The 13,965-nt window shown below is 42.6% G+C and overlaps 1 protein-coding gene across 4 annotated transcripts in view; it reads left to right on the top strand.

Annotated features, from left to right (window-relative positions):
* Nucleotides 1-13,965, top strand: part of Mre11 (MRE11 homolog, double strand break repair nuclease) — a 46,768-nt gene that overhangs the window by 5,053 nt on the left and 27,750 nt on the right. For all 4 annotated transcript variants that reach the window (XM_052189097.1, XM_052189098.1, XM_052189099.1 and 1 more), the window contains 4 exons: nt 3,828-3,915; nt 5,102-5,243; nt 7,651-7,765; nt 13,235-13,420. In XM_052189097.1, the coding sequence (XP_052045057.1) occupies nt 3,828-3,915; nt 5,102-5,243; nt 7,651-7,765; nt 13,235-13,420 (531 nt within the window). The remainder of the gene's footprint in view (nt 1-3,827; nt 3,916-5,101; nt 5,244-7,650; nt 7,766-13,234; nt 13,421-13,965) is intronic.

Here is a 13,965-nt window from a genome sequence, read left to right as displayed (position 1 = left end):
TCAGGAGGCAGAGGCAGTCGGATCTCTGTGAGTTCAAGTCCAGCCTAGTTTATAGAGAAGGTTCCAGGATAGCCAGGACTGTTGCACAGAGAAACTCTGTGTCAAAAAAACCCAAAACCAAACCAAACCAAACCAGCGCACCCCGCTGGAGGGAGAAAGATGAAAATATCCACGGCTATTGGTTAAACTTTGTCACTGAGCTCCGTCCTCACCCCTTCTATATTTCACAGCGTCTGCCTGTTTTACTCCCATCTTGCCTCAGGGCTGTGGCAGCTGTGGTTGTGGTGTGCACGCCCTCCCTGCCTACCTCCTTGAAGTAGCTTGCTTAGGTGAGTGGTGAGGTCTGGATGTTTTTATTGCTGTTGAATCTGTTGTCAGCTTAGTTGCCGGAAAGCCAGTCGAACATGGTGCTTGGACCATGGATGCATGGATTGCCTGGCCGTACTCACACATGCCTGCCATCTCATCATCTGGGAGGCACAGGTAGGAGGCCAGCGTGGGCGTGCATCAAGCTCAAGGTCTGTCTGGCCTGTTTGGTGAGAGCCTGCCTCCCCTACTTCCAAAAGAGCATGGATTCTGGATGGTGTCAGTTCAAATTCTGGCTCTGTCATTTAGTGGCCATGTGACTAAGTCGTTTGCTTCCTCAGTCTCTCAGTTCCATTGTTTTTAAAGGGACAGAATTGTGCCAGGTACATGATAACGAACAGAGATTTGAGTTAGCAAGAAAACTCCTTAGACCCTTTGACCTGACGAATCGTGTGGTGACTGAGGCACTCCGTAGGCTCGGCCGCCTTTAACTGGGGGTTGCACTCTGCTTACCTGCTGGGTTTTCAGTCGCCCCTGCAGTGGTGCTGGGGCTGACCGAGACCTCACACACTATGCTCGCTGACTGCTGGGCTGTCATCCCAGCCCTTCGTCCTGCATTTTAATTCAAGGATTGTTTCTCAGCAATTTCAGGAGATTTTTTTTTTTTGAGACAGGGTCTCCCTATGTATTTTTGGCTGGCCTCTATCTCACTGTGAGGACCAGGCTGGACCGGAACCCACAGATCCTACTTCCTCTGCTTCCCAAGTGCTAGGATTCTGTGTGTGTGCCCTATACCTGGCTTAATTTCAGGACATTACCTTTTTAAAATAATAGCTTTCCCTTGCTTTTTCCGAATGTTTTTATCTTTTAATCTTTTTTTAAATTTAAGTTATTTTATTTCTTTTCATTCCAGTCATTGTCCCCTGTCAGTCCCCCCTCGCACAGTTCCTCATCTCATTCCTCCTCCCCCTTGCCTCCAAGAGGGTGCTCTCCCTCCCACCAGGCCCTCCCCTTCCCTGGGGCCTCAGGCTCTCAAGGATTAAGTGCACCTTCTCCCACTGAGGCCAGACCAGCCAGACCTCTGCTATATTTGTGCCAGGGGCCCAGGAATGCTCCTGGTTGGTGGCTCAGTCTCTGAGAGCTCCCTGGGGTCTGGGTTAGTTGAGACTGCTGGTCTTCCTATGGGGTCCCTCTCCCTTTCAGCTTCTTCAATCCTTGCCCTCATTCAACCGTAGAGGAACCCAATTTCAGTTGGGTGTAATTATCTACTTCTGTCTCCGTCAGCTTCTGGTAGGGCCTCTTAGAGGGCAGCCATGCCAGGGTCCTGTCTATAAGCACATCATAGCATCAGTAATAGTGTCAGGCCTTGGTGCCTCCCATGAGATGGATCCCAAGTTGGGCTGGTCATTGGACCTCCCTTCCCCAAGCCTCTTCTCCATTTCTGTCCCTGAAGTTCTTTTAAACAGGAATAATTCTGGGTCAGGAATTTTTGACTGTGGATTAGTAACCCTGTGCCTCCACTTGAGGCTGTGTCTATCTACTGGAGGTAGACTCTTCGAGTTCCCTTTCCCCAGTGGGCATTTTGGCTAAGGTCATCTTTTTTTTCCTCCAAAGATTAATATTTTTTTAAATTTATTTATTATATATAAGTACACTGTAGCTGTCTTCAGACATACCAGAAGAGGGCATTAGATCTCATTACAGATGGTTGTGAGCTACCATGTGGTTTCTGGAATTTGAACTCAGGACCTAAGGAAGAGCAGTCAGTGCTCTTAACCAGTGCTCTTAACCACTGAGCCATCTCTCCAGCCCTAAGGTCATCTTTTAAGACATAAACCTAGGATCTCTCTCTCTCTCTCTCTCTCTCTCTCTCTCTCTCTCTCTCTTATGAACACTAACTGCACTTTCATTTCTCTGCATTGCATTCTAGTTAATTTCCCCTTCTGGTTTCCTTATGTCATGCAGGAAAAATGGACAAACACAGAAGGGAAATTCTGAAAGAAGACTGGATTGGCAAAGATCAAGTAGCCTGATCAGATTATAAGTAATTCAAAATGTAGCTCATGAGTAGCCAGAGAGGTTGAAGAGACTAGGAATTCCAAAAAGAGCCTCACGTCACAGGCTGTTAGCTTTTGATGGGGTGGTATCTCACTCACACTGTGTGGGAAATTGCTATTACTCATTGAGAGTTCTACAAGAAATTGATTAAATATTAAAGTCTGTATGTGGGGGCTTTGTGAAAGCATCCATCTCATTCCTTGCTGTAAAGAGTGCACATTTATGGAGGTTTTAAATCTTAGAGGTCTATTAGCTTCCCAGTTACCAGCTATCCACAAGTCATACAAACTACTTGTGGTTTGAATTTATTTGAGATGTCATGTACAAAACCCAGGAACTAGGAGCAAAAGAATGATACATTTGTCTTTTTAAAAATAAATATAATTATGGCAAAAGGAATCCTGGAACAAACTTAAAAGCCATAGTTCACTAAGGAAGAGTACATGCAGCTCAGCACCAATTAAGGTTGAATTTCCAGTGACCATTTCCTTCAAGTTGATTTAAAAAACCCATTAGTTTATAAAGTGTAGGTGAAGAATGTACGTAGTGTACAGAATGGAAACAGCACTAATGCCTGTCAAGAGCAGCTGCCTCGTCTGTAAGGTATCAGATGAACGAGACTGACGTGGTTTTCTCATAGGCACTGGTGTGGGTAGGCACTTCTCAGTGCACATCAGTCACCCAAGACTCGCAGGTGTTTGTGCCTGGTCCCCAGGCCAACTGGTGAGCGTTGGAGCGTGGCATGGGCATTGGTATTTCTTAAACAATCCCCAGCTAACTAGAGTTTGTAGTGAGAATTGAGATCCACTGGTGTAGATTTACAGCGTTGATAATCGCCATGCTGCTGAGGTTGGGAGTAATGACACATCCTTAATTGGAAAACAATACAAGAAAGAGTCTAAGTGGCGGGGACTTCCTCAAGCTCTGGGCCGCATCCTTACACTAGAACTCATGTGACTGACAAAACGCTTGGGAGCCCTGTGGAAAGATTTCAAAATAGCAGGGCCAGAAAGCCATATTGTTGTAACATATGTAGGAAGGAAAAAATGTGCTCTTTTATACATGTATAGGTAAGTTTGGAAAGACATACTAGAAACCGCTCGCCCTAGTGTCACAGAGCAGAGGAAGTCTAGGGAAGGAGGGGACAGTGTGTAGAAGGCAGTGGAGCTTGGACGGCTGGGAAGCTGGGTGTCTGGGTGCCAGCATGCACAGATGTTTTCCCCTACCTTAACATTTGATAGGCCTATTAACTTGCCAGTTATTAGTTATCTACTGTTTCATATAACTCATATGCTTAAGATACTTTCAAACTTTAATTTAACTGAGTTTATTTCTAACACTGAGCTGGGGTTGTCTGCAGATACGGGTTGATAGCTGCCTAGTGCATTACCTCTTGGAAGGCAAGTTTTGGGGAAACAACTCTTACCTCTCACAGAAACTTTCATTCTTTGTTTTCTTTTAAGGTTTCCATGGGTGAACTACCAGGATGGCAATCTCAACATTTCCATGCCAGTGTTTAGTATCCACGGCAACCATGATGATCCCACAGGGGTAATTACAATTCCATTGGAATCTTAAAAATGGCATTGAGTTTATCGGGGCTAGGCACCTTTTTTCTAGTAATTGGCAATAAAATTGAGCCATGAATTCAAATTAATTTATTTTCATTTATGATTTTATATTTCTTTGTTGGTTTGTTTTTAATATGGAATAAGGGTTCCTCCATGAGAACGCCCTGCATGCTGTCTCTGCCGGACTGAGGGTAGAGGAGGCCCGACACCTGGCAGGTGACAGCTCCCAGCTCAGCACCTGGTCCCCTTTCTATTTTGAGACAAGATCTCATTAAGTTGCCCAGGCTGGCCTTGAGCTTGTGATTCTGCCTCGGCCCAGAAGGACCTGGAATTAGAGCCCCTGATACAGGGCCTGCTGGAGCCTGGCTTCCATCCATTGGGATTCGCCCACGCTGAGTTGCGAGGAGTACAGGGATTGCCCACCACGGCTCCTCAGCTTACCTGAGCTCCTGGGTTCTCACTGCAAAAGTCACCTTTTTTTTTTTTTTTTAAATTTTTAAAATCTAGATTCAATTATTTTATTCTCTGTTTGATATGGAAGCAAGACTGGCAGTCCTAATAGAAAGTAGGTTTATGTCTTCTGTCACTATAGGTCAGTAGTTTAGTTTATGGTCAAGTAACCCCCAAAACACAAAACAAACCAACCAAGCAAAAAAACCATTTTATAAGAGACCGACTGTATATTACAGTACTTGTCTCACAGCTGATTAGTGTGCTCTTTAGCGGCCAGGGTGTGACCTCAGTGATGAGGTGGTCGCTTTGTATGTGCTGCGTGCTTTCAGCTGCGGCAGGTGATGTGTAGTTAGAAGAAGGGAGCAGCTTCTTCAACACTGAGATTTAGCTTTCAGAAGACACTGTCATAATCCGTTTTTGTAATTAATTACAAGTTGAATGTCCTTAATCCAAAATTATTAATCCAAAAGTGCTGCAGAATCTTAAAGTTGAGACTCACAAAATTTTGATTTTAGATCCTGTTTGATTTTGGGTTTTCACCTTGGGATTCTCACCTGGTAAGATATGCACAGACGTTCTAAAGTCAAGAAAACTCAAATTCTGAAAACACTTTGATCCTAAATTTTGTGAGTGAAAAACACTTGTGTGCAGGGTGTGCTTCTGACCTGGGGTGTTCTACGGACCCACTCATGCTCTTTGAAACTTTGACACAGGCAGATGCCCTCTGTGCCCTGGATGTTTTAAGCTGTGCTGGGTTTGTGAATCACTTTGGACGGTCAATGTCTGTGGAGAAGGTTGACATTAGTCCGGTTCTGCTGCAGAAAGGAAGCACAAAACTCGCTCTGTATGGCTTAGGTAGGTGATCGACTTAGGTCGGATGGGATTCCATTGTCCATGTCAATGGAGAATTGTGTGTACAGTTGGCAAAAACATTGTTAGAGATAGTTTGGACCCAAAGGGCTTCCAAAGGGGGAAAATTGGACAAATTTGATTTCTTATTGAAGGTGGAATTTTCTGGTAAAAATGTTCTTAGTATTTCTTAGGACTGATAGCTCTTCATACTTAATGACAGTTTTAGTAGAAAAAAACCCAAGCAAACAAAAACTTTGCTTAGTTTCTATTTATTATTTTGGACCTTTTATTTAGAGTCACACTTGCAAAGCTGGATGATAGAAGTGCAGACTAGTTAGCCTAACTACATTTTGGTGTCATAGAAGTCTGAGAGTTCAGTACATCCTATCCAGTACAGTGACACTGGCCTTCATAGTTTGTGAAACTGAAATCTGGCTATTTTGAGTTTGACACACTAGACATAAGAGATGGAAGAAGACCTATTATTAACAGACTGTATATGTTAAAATTAATTTTGCTACTTGTTTCAATGTGACCAGAAGGAAAGTATTTATGTATCTGCTACATTAGTGGCTCACATTATGTTCCTGTTCTACAACTGACATCTTATTATTAAATCAGATTCAGAAATGTGCTTAATCCTGGGTGTGCTATTGTGTGCTTGTAATCTCAGCACTGTAGAGGTGAAGATGGGGGAGAATCTTTGGAGCTCACTGGGCAGCAGTGTAGTGAAATCAGGAAACTGTAGGCCAATGGGAGACTCTTGTCAAAACAAGGCAGATGGCACCAAAGGACGATACTCAAGGTCAACCTCTGGTCTCACCTACTCCTCCTGCTTCCTGTTTTCCATTTCTTTTTTGTTTGTTTAGTTTGTTTTTTGGTTTCATTGAGATAGGGTCTCACAATGTAGCTCTAGCTGTTCTAAACTCACTATGTAAACCAGGCTGTCCTCAAATCCACCTTCCTCTGCCCCTCTGCCTCCTGAGTGGGATTAAAGGCATGCACCACTGTGCCTGGCTTCTGTCCTTCTGTTTTATACTTTTTAAATGTTCTCTAGGAAAGCTTTTTTTTGTTTGTTTGTTTGCTAGATCTTATTGTACATGAATGAAAAACCAAGTGTTTTTAAATAACACATTTTAAAAATTCTGTATATTTTGTATCTCAAGTATTTTTGAGGCTAGAAATAATGTATTTCACTGTGCTTTTGTGTCTCCATCTTAGACAGAAGGAGACAGACTTATTTAAAAAGCCATTGGTAGTTTTCAGCATCTGCAGTATTTGGAATGTCTCCAGAAAAATGGCTTGCTGTCTTCCTTGTGAACTGTGTCTTGGCTGCTGTCCGGGGCACCACCCCTCTCGTGGCCCACTTGCCTCCCACGTCATCGGTGTGGGCTCCATCCGAAACCCTGAGCATGTGCTTCGTGATCAGCACCTTCTCCACACCTTCAGTCCTCTCAGGACCCCACATCTGCCTTCTGTCTTCAGGGAAGCATGTCTGACGCCTGCTGTCCCTGTGTCCCTCACAGTTCTTACACCTGTGGGTGTTGGGGCAGAAGTGGGGATCGCTGTTCCTCTCACATCCACAATCTGCTGTCTCCACGGACTCAGCTCCAAGGAAGCCGTTGCCCTGCGGGAGGCCCTTTCCTCAGCCTGGGCCTTCAGCTTTACCAGCACTTCAAGTGCTTTAGCATGTAGGCTTTCCCACCAGCGCTCGGCCTGTGTGCTGGGCGGGGCCCGTCCCATGTCCACCTCACAGTTCACATAGTATACACAGTTCACGTAGTGTACATCTGTCTCTATGCGTCCAATCACTCGCTTTTCTTCTGTGGTCAGCATTTGAAGTGGCAAACCGGCTCCAATTTATTACCATTTTGTTACTTGTTTTCTTGGTATCTTCTACTAGACCAAGACAAGTCTCTTAGTATAGAAAGAATTATTTAAAACCATTAAATTACTAAAAATCATAAACTTAGTATATGAAATAGTATTAGTATACTTTAAAATGCAGTTTAGAAATCTCATTCCTTTTAAACATCCATTATTTCTGTGCATGTTATTGGTATATCATAGCTGAAAAACACATTTACTTAACATTCATGGTGAAAGAATGAGGGGTGATGTCAGATGTTTTAGTGGGGTGTAAGCATTGGGAATTCCTTTATTTCCCCTACACATTATCCTGATTTCCAAAGTGGGAAGTGTTTTTTTAAATGTAACTGAGTGCTGTTGTGCATAAACCTTGGATATTGGTTAATAGATACCATTTATACATTTGATTCTAGAATTCAGATATATAGCTGAACAGGAAAATATACTTTTGAGAAATGTATTATTTAGGAGTAAAACCCTATTTACCTTTTAAATCCACAGTAGGAAAACAGTTTTAAAATAGTGTCACGTCTCTCTACAGGGTCCATTCCAGATGAAAGGCTCTATCGGATGTTTGTCAATAAAAAAGTAACAATGCTAAGACCAAAGGAAGATGAGAACTCATGGTTCAACTTATTTGTGATTCATCAGAACAGGTAAAAATACTCTGAAAATGTTTAAGTGAAGCACTGAGGTTCCCAAAACCTGTTTGTGCAGGCCTTTAATAAAGTCCTGACTCCGTCACCATCACCAGGACTTGTTCAGATGGGCCTCAGGTTAGTGTGACTTCAGGCTGAGCCTAGTTCACAAGTATTGATACTTGTGAGCAAATGGTTCCTGGAGTGGGTGAGACAAGAAAGGAACTGAACAGACACCAGTGCCCCGTGTGGAGTGTCACCACCCCATCTGCTCCTCATGGTCCTTAGAAGCAGTGACTATTCCATGTCCTTCACTGTGTGACTGAATTATCCATAGGAGGTACTTAGTATAGTAGAAATCGCCTGTGTGTATGTTATAGACAGCAAGGTTTTTAATATAACATTACTGGTGCTTAGAACTGTTACTGACTTTTATTGATTTGCAGTTGTATTTTTCTCTTGTCAGTGAACATTTTATTTCTAATTTTTTGCTCTTAAAATTTTTGATATGGGGATCCAGTGACCCCACCCTTCCAGTTGCTTGTGTTCCTTCTGGTCTGAGCAGGTACCCTGAGCAGACTTTGGTTGCGAACTCTGCATCCAGTCCCACAAGACCCAGAGGAAGCTCCACTCCCAGGCGCTCTAACACACCCAGGGTCACAGGATTCAAGGATCCCAGGAGCTTGGGCACACCAGGATCTCAGGGTCCCAGAGGCAGCTTGACTCCCAGGAGCTCTGACACACCCAGGATCTCAGGATCACAGAGACAGCTGGACACAACCAGGATCACAGGAAGGACAATCTCCAGTCAGATATAGCGAGGGCAGGTAGCACTACAGATAATCAGATGGCAGGATGCAAGCTTAAGAACATAAGCAACAGAAACCAAGGTTACTTGGCATCATCAGAACCTAGTTCTCCCACCATAGCAAGTCCTGGATACACTATCAGATCAGGAAAGCAAGATTTATGTCTAAAATCACTTATGATGATAGAGGACTTTAAGAAGGAAATAAATAACTCCCTTAAAGAAATACAGGAGAACACAGGTAAACAGGTAGAAGCCCGTAAACAGGAAACACAAAAATCCCTTAAAGAATTACAGGAAAACACAATCAAAGAGGTGAAGGAAATGAACAAAACCATCCAGGATCTAAAATGGAAATAGAAACAATAAAGAAATCACAAAGGGAGACAACTCTGGAGTTAGAAAATCTAGGAAAGAGATCAGGAGTCATAGATATAAACACCAGCAACAGAATACAAGAGATAGAAAAGAGAATCTCAGGTGCAGAAGATACCATAGAAAATATCGACACAACATTCAAAGAAAACGCAAAAAGCTCCTAACCCAAAACATCCAAAAAGTCCAGTACACAATGAGAAGACCAAACCTAAGGATAGTAGGTATAGAAGAGAGTGAAGATTCCCAACTTAAAGGGCCAGTAAATACCTTCAACCGAATTATAGAAGGAAACTTCCCTAACCTAAAGAAAGAGATGCCTATGAAAATACAAGAAGCCTACAGAACTCCAAATAGACTGGAACAGAAAAGAAATTCCTCCAATCACATAAATAATCAAAACACCAAATGCACTAAACAAAGAAAGAATATTAAAAGCAGTAAGGAAAAAAGGTTGAGTAACATATAAAGGCAGACCTGTCAGAATTACACCAGACTTCTCACCAGAGACTATGAAAGCCAGAAGATCCTGGGCAGATGTCATACAGACCCTAAGAGAACACAAATGCCAGCCCAGGCTACTATACCCAGAAATACTCTCAATTACCATAGATGGAGAAACTTAGATAATCTGTGACAAAACCAAATTTATACAATATCTTTCTACATATCCAGCCCTACAAAGGACAATAGATGAAAAATGCCAACCCAAGGAGAAAAACTACATCCTAGAAAAAGCAAGAAAGTAATCTTTCAACAAACCCAAAAGAAGATAGCCACACAAACATAATTCTACCTCTAACAACAAAAATAACAGGAAGTAACAATCACTTTTTCTTCATATCTCTTAATATTAGTGGACTCAATTCCCCAATAAGAAGACTAACAGATTGGATACGTAAACAGGACCCAGCATTTTGCTGCATACAGGAAATGCACCTCAGTGACAAAGACAGGCACTACTTCAAAGTAAAAGGTTGGAAAACAATTTTCCAAGCAAATGGTCCCAAGAAACAAGTTGGAGTAGCCATTCTAATATCGAATAAAATTGACTTTCAAACAAAAGTTAACAAAAAGATAAGGAAGGACACTTCATACTAGTAAAAGGAATAATCTACCAAGATGAACTCTCAATTCTGAATATGCTCCAAAATGAAAGGGCACCCACATTCATAAAAGAAACTTTACTAAAGCTCAAAGCACACATAATTGCACCCACACAATAATAGTGGGAGACTTCAACACCCCACTCTCAGCAATGGACAGATCATGGAAACAGAAGCTAAACAGAGACACAGTAAAACTAGCAGAACTTATGAACCAGTTGGATTTAACACATTTATAGAACATGTTATCCTAAAGCAAAAGAATACCTTCTCAACACCTCATAGTACCTTCTCCAAAATCGACCATATAATTGGTCACAAACCAGATACAAAAAGATTGAAATCCCATGTACCCTAACAGATACACTGAAACTTACAGAGGAGAAAGTAGGGAAAAGCCTCGAACACATGGGCACAGGGAAAAGTTTCCTGAACACAACACCAGTGGCTTATGCTCTAAGATTAAGAATCGACAAATGGGATCTCATAAAATTTCAAAACTTCTGTAAGGCAAAGGACAGTGTCAATAGGACAAAATGGCAACCAACAGATTGGGAAAAGATCTTTACCAATCCTACATCAGATAGAGGGCTAATATCCAATACATACAAAGAACTCAATAAGGTAGATTCCAGAGAATCAAATAACCCTATTAAAAATGGGGTACAGAGCTAAACAGAATTCTCAACTGAGGAATACCGAATGGCCGAGAAGCACGTAAAGAAATATTTAACATCCTTAGTCATCAGGGAAATGCAAATCAAAACATCCCTGAGATTCCACCTCACACCAGTCAAAATGGCTAACATCAAAAACTCAGATGACAGCAGATTCTGGAGAGGATTGGAGAAAGAGGAACACTCCTCAATTGCTAGTGGATTGCAAGCTGGTACAACTACTCTAGAAATGTTTGGTGGTTCCTCAGAAAATTGGACATAGTACCACCTGAAGACCCAGCTATACCACTCCTGGGCATTTCCCCAGAAGATGCTCCAATAAGGACACATGATCCACTATGTTCCTAGCAGCCTTATTTATAATAGAAGATGGAAACAACCCAGATGTCCTTCAAGAGAGAATGGATACTGATAATGTGGTACATTTACGCAATGGAGTACTACTCAGCTACTAAAAATGATGAATTCATGAAATTCTTAGGCAAATGGATGGAACTAGAAAATATTCTGAGTGAGGTAACCTAGTCACAAAAGAACACACATGGTATGCACTTACTGATAAGTGGATATTAGTCCAGAAGCTTGAAATACCCAAGATAAAATTCACAGACCACATGAAGCTCAAGGAGAAGAAAGACCAAAGTGTGGGTGCTTCAGTTCTTCTGAGAACAAAATACTTACAGGAGCAAATAATGGAATAGAGCAGAGACAGAAGGAAAGGCCATCCATAGACTCCCACCTGGAGATTCAGCCCATATACAGTCACCAAACCCAGACAGATGCCAAGGAATTCTTGCTGAAAGGAGCCTGATAGGACTATCTCTTGAGAGACCCTGCCAGAGCCTTACAAAGTTAGGCAGAAGCTCTAACTTAAGCCTGAAGAGTGTTTGTGCCCAGCAGTTAGCATTGTGGTTTAAGACTTACACTGTTTGTTGGTTCTTTCCATGTTAGTCATTGGTATTCCTGTAGAAAAGACCAGACCTTCCTCTTTATTCACTTCTTTATGTGTTATATCATTAAGAATGTGGGGAGATGGAAAGGAGGGAGAGGAAGCGAGGAGAGAGTATGTGTACGTTTGTTTATCTGTTGAGAATGGCCTTAGATCCTGCAGACCAATCTTGTTTTCCTGTTTTCACCCTGGAGTCCACCACTTCTCCAATGAGTTCTGATTGCTTCTATAGGTAGTACTTAGGACTAACGTATGTGAGCTCTGGGTATATTTGTTCGTGCGTGCGTGCGTGCGTGCATGTGTGCGTGCGTGCGTGTGTCTATGTGTGTATGTGTGTGTATCAAACCCAGGCCCTTGCACATGCTAGTAGGCAAGTGCTCTGCCACTGAACTGCATTCACAGTTGTTACTGGTGTTTATAAAGTGAACAGAAAACCCTTGATACTCCTCATCTGCTTCTCTGTGAGGAGCACATTGTCATCAGAGTACAGTGTCTGGATTTCAGTTCCTGGCCTTCCACATGTGGTCAGCATGCCAGGTTCAAAGCTGTTCTGCCCTGTTTCTCCCTCCTTTGCACCATGAGGTGTGTGGTTTTTAATAGACAGATTACTTTCTTTCCCTTCTCATTCTTACACACATCTGGTGTTATTACATCTGTACGAGTCCTGGAAAGCAGGATTGCTGAGTTGAGTGTGTGTCCTTCAGCCGTTGCTGGGACACACACTGTATTTCTACTTCTTTACAATGACCAGCTTGGTTCTTACTGCAGAAGGAGGGAGACTGAAGTGGCAAGAGACTGTTTTGCAGTCTTGAAGCAGGCTGCCAGCATCCTTATCCCTTTCTTCCAGAAAAGATTGTGTGCTCTGTGAAGGCACACTGGCATTGTGCTGTGTTTGAGTGTGTCCTGCGTTTCCCCACACCCCTGTGCTCGACTCATATGTGACATAAACACACGGGCCTGCTGTTCCCCTGAACTCACTATCCATCTTCCCTGAGCTCTTCAGTTTAGCTACATGTCTTGCTATTCTGTGACTCCATAGAGCTTATTCTCAATGTAGTTCAGGCACTCTATCCTCTCATATGGATCACTCAAGAGGCCTGCTGATTCCACAGGCCCAGCTTTCAGTTGAAGTTGTTGTGTTTCAGTGTGCTGAAAACTCTTAATGTAAATGACCAATTTATTCCAATTGATAAAAGAAACAAATTTTAAAGTCACTGGAAACATTTGGGAGTTTGTTATTTTATCATGAAGTTTAGATTTAACCTATTTTTTTTTCTCCTTTTGGGGTATGTAATCAGGTTCACTTGTGGATTTGAGGTGGACAGAGCTCTTGTTTTCCTGCCTGACTCTGCCATCTCCTTACAGGGAAGACCTGGAGGCTTCCTGCTTCCTGTCATGCCTCTGTCTTGATTGTATCCTGTAAGTTTGTAAGGCTGTGCTTTGGAGTTCAGTACAGTTACCAACCCCTAGACAGTTTCTGACAAGAATGGAGGAAAGAGACTTGTGTAGACTTAAGATGGAATTTTCCCTTGCTACTGTGAGCTTATGTTCTGCTTTTAAATCTTGGTGTAGAAGTAAACACGGAAGTACCAACTTCATCCCTGAGCAGTTTTTGGATGACTTCATTGACCTTGTTATCTGGGGCCATGAACATGAGTGTAAAATTGGGCCAACCAAAAATGAGCAGCAGCTCTTCTACGTGTCTCAGCCTGGAAGCTCCGTGGTGACATCCCTCTCCCCTGGGGAAGCTGTGAAGAAGTGAGTCCTTTAATATTCTAAGTCAGGTTTTCAGAAACCCGTGCTCTGTCTGATCATCCCACACTGGTGCTGTCGGCAGCAGAGGACAGCTTGTCTAGATCTGAGATTTCACTTATTACTGTGTGTGTGTGTGTGAGAGAGAGAGAGAGAGAGAGAGAGAGAGAGAGAGATGTGTGTGAGGGTGCACATAGGCTGTGGTGAGGTCTGAAGACAGCTTTGTGGAATCGAGTCCACTTTGCTTGGGTTCTGGAATCACGCACAGTCTTGCAGGCCAGTGCTTACCCCGCTGAGCCATCTCACCTGCCCTGAGGTCACTCTGTGTATGAGGGTGGCTGTTAGAGTTCCTCTGTTTTAAGGTTGGTTGGTTTGTTGTCTTTTATTTTAATTGTCTCATTTATTCCTAGGCAAGTAAAAAATGAAAAACAAAAGAAATTCTGCTTTAAGAGAAGAGTACAAATATCTGTAGTTCACTTTGGAATACATTGAAAACATACGTGGGGATAATAGGAAAGGGTCCGTCAGTAGCTGAGTAGATAATTCTGTTA

This window comes from Apodemus sylvaticus, chromosome 7 (genome assembly GCF_947179515.1).
Source record: "Apodemus sylvaticus chromosome 7, mApoSyl1.1, whole genome shotgun sequence".
NCBI classification, from domain to species: Eukaryota; Metazoa; Chordata; class Mammalia; order Rodentia; family Muridae; genus Apodemus; species Apodemus sylvaticus.
The sequence above is the reverse complement of the archived record's forward strand: the minus strand, read 5'-3'. Positions and strand labels throughout refer to the sequence as shown.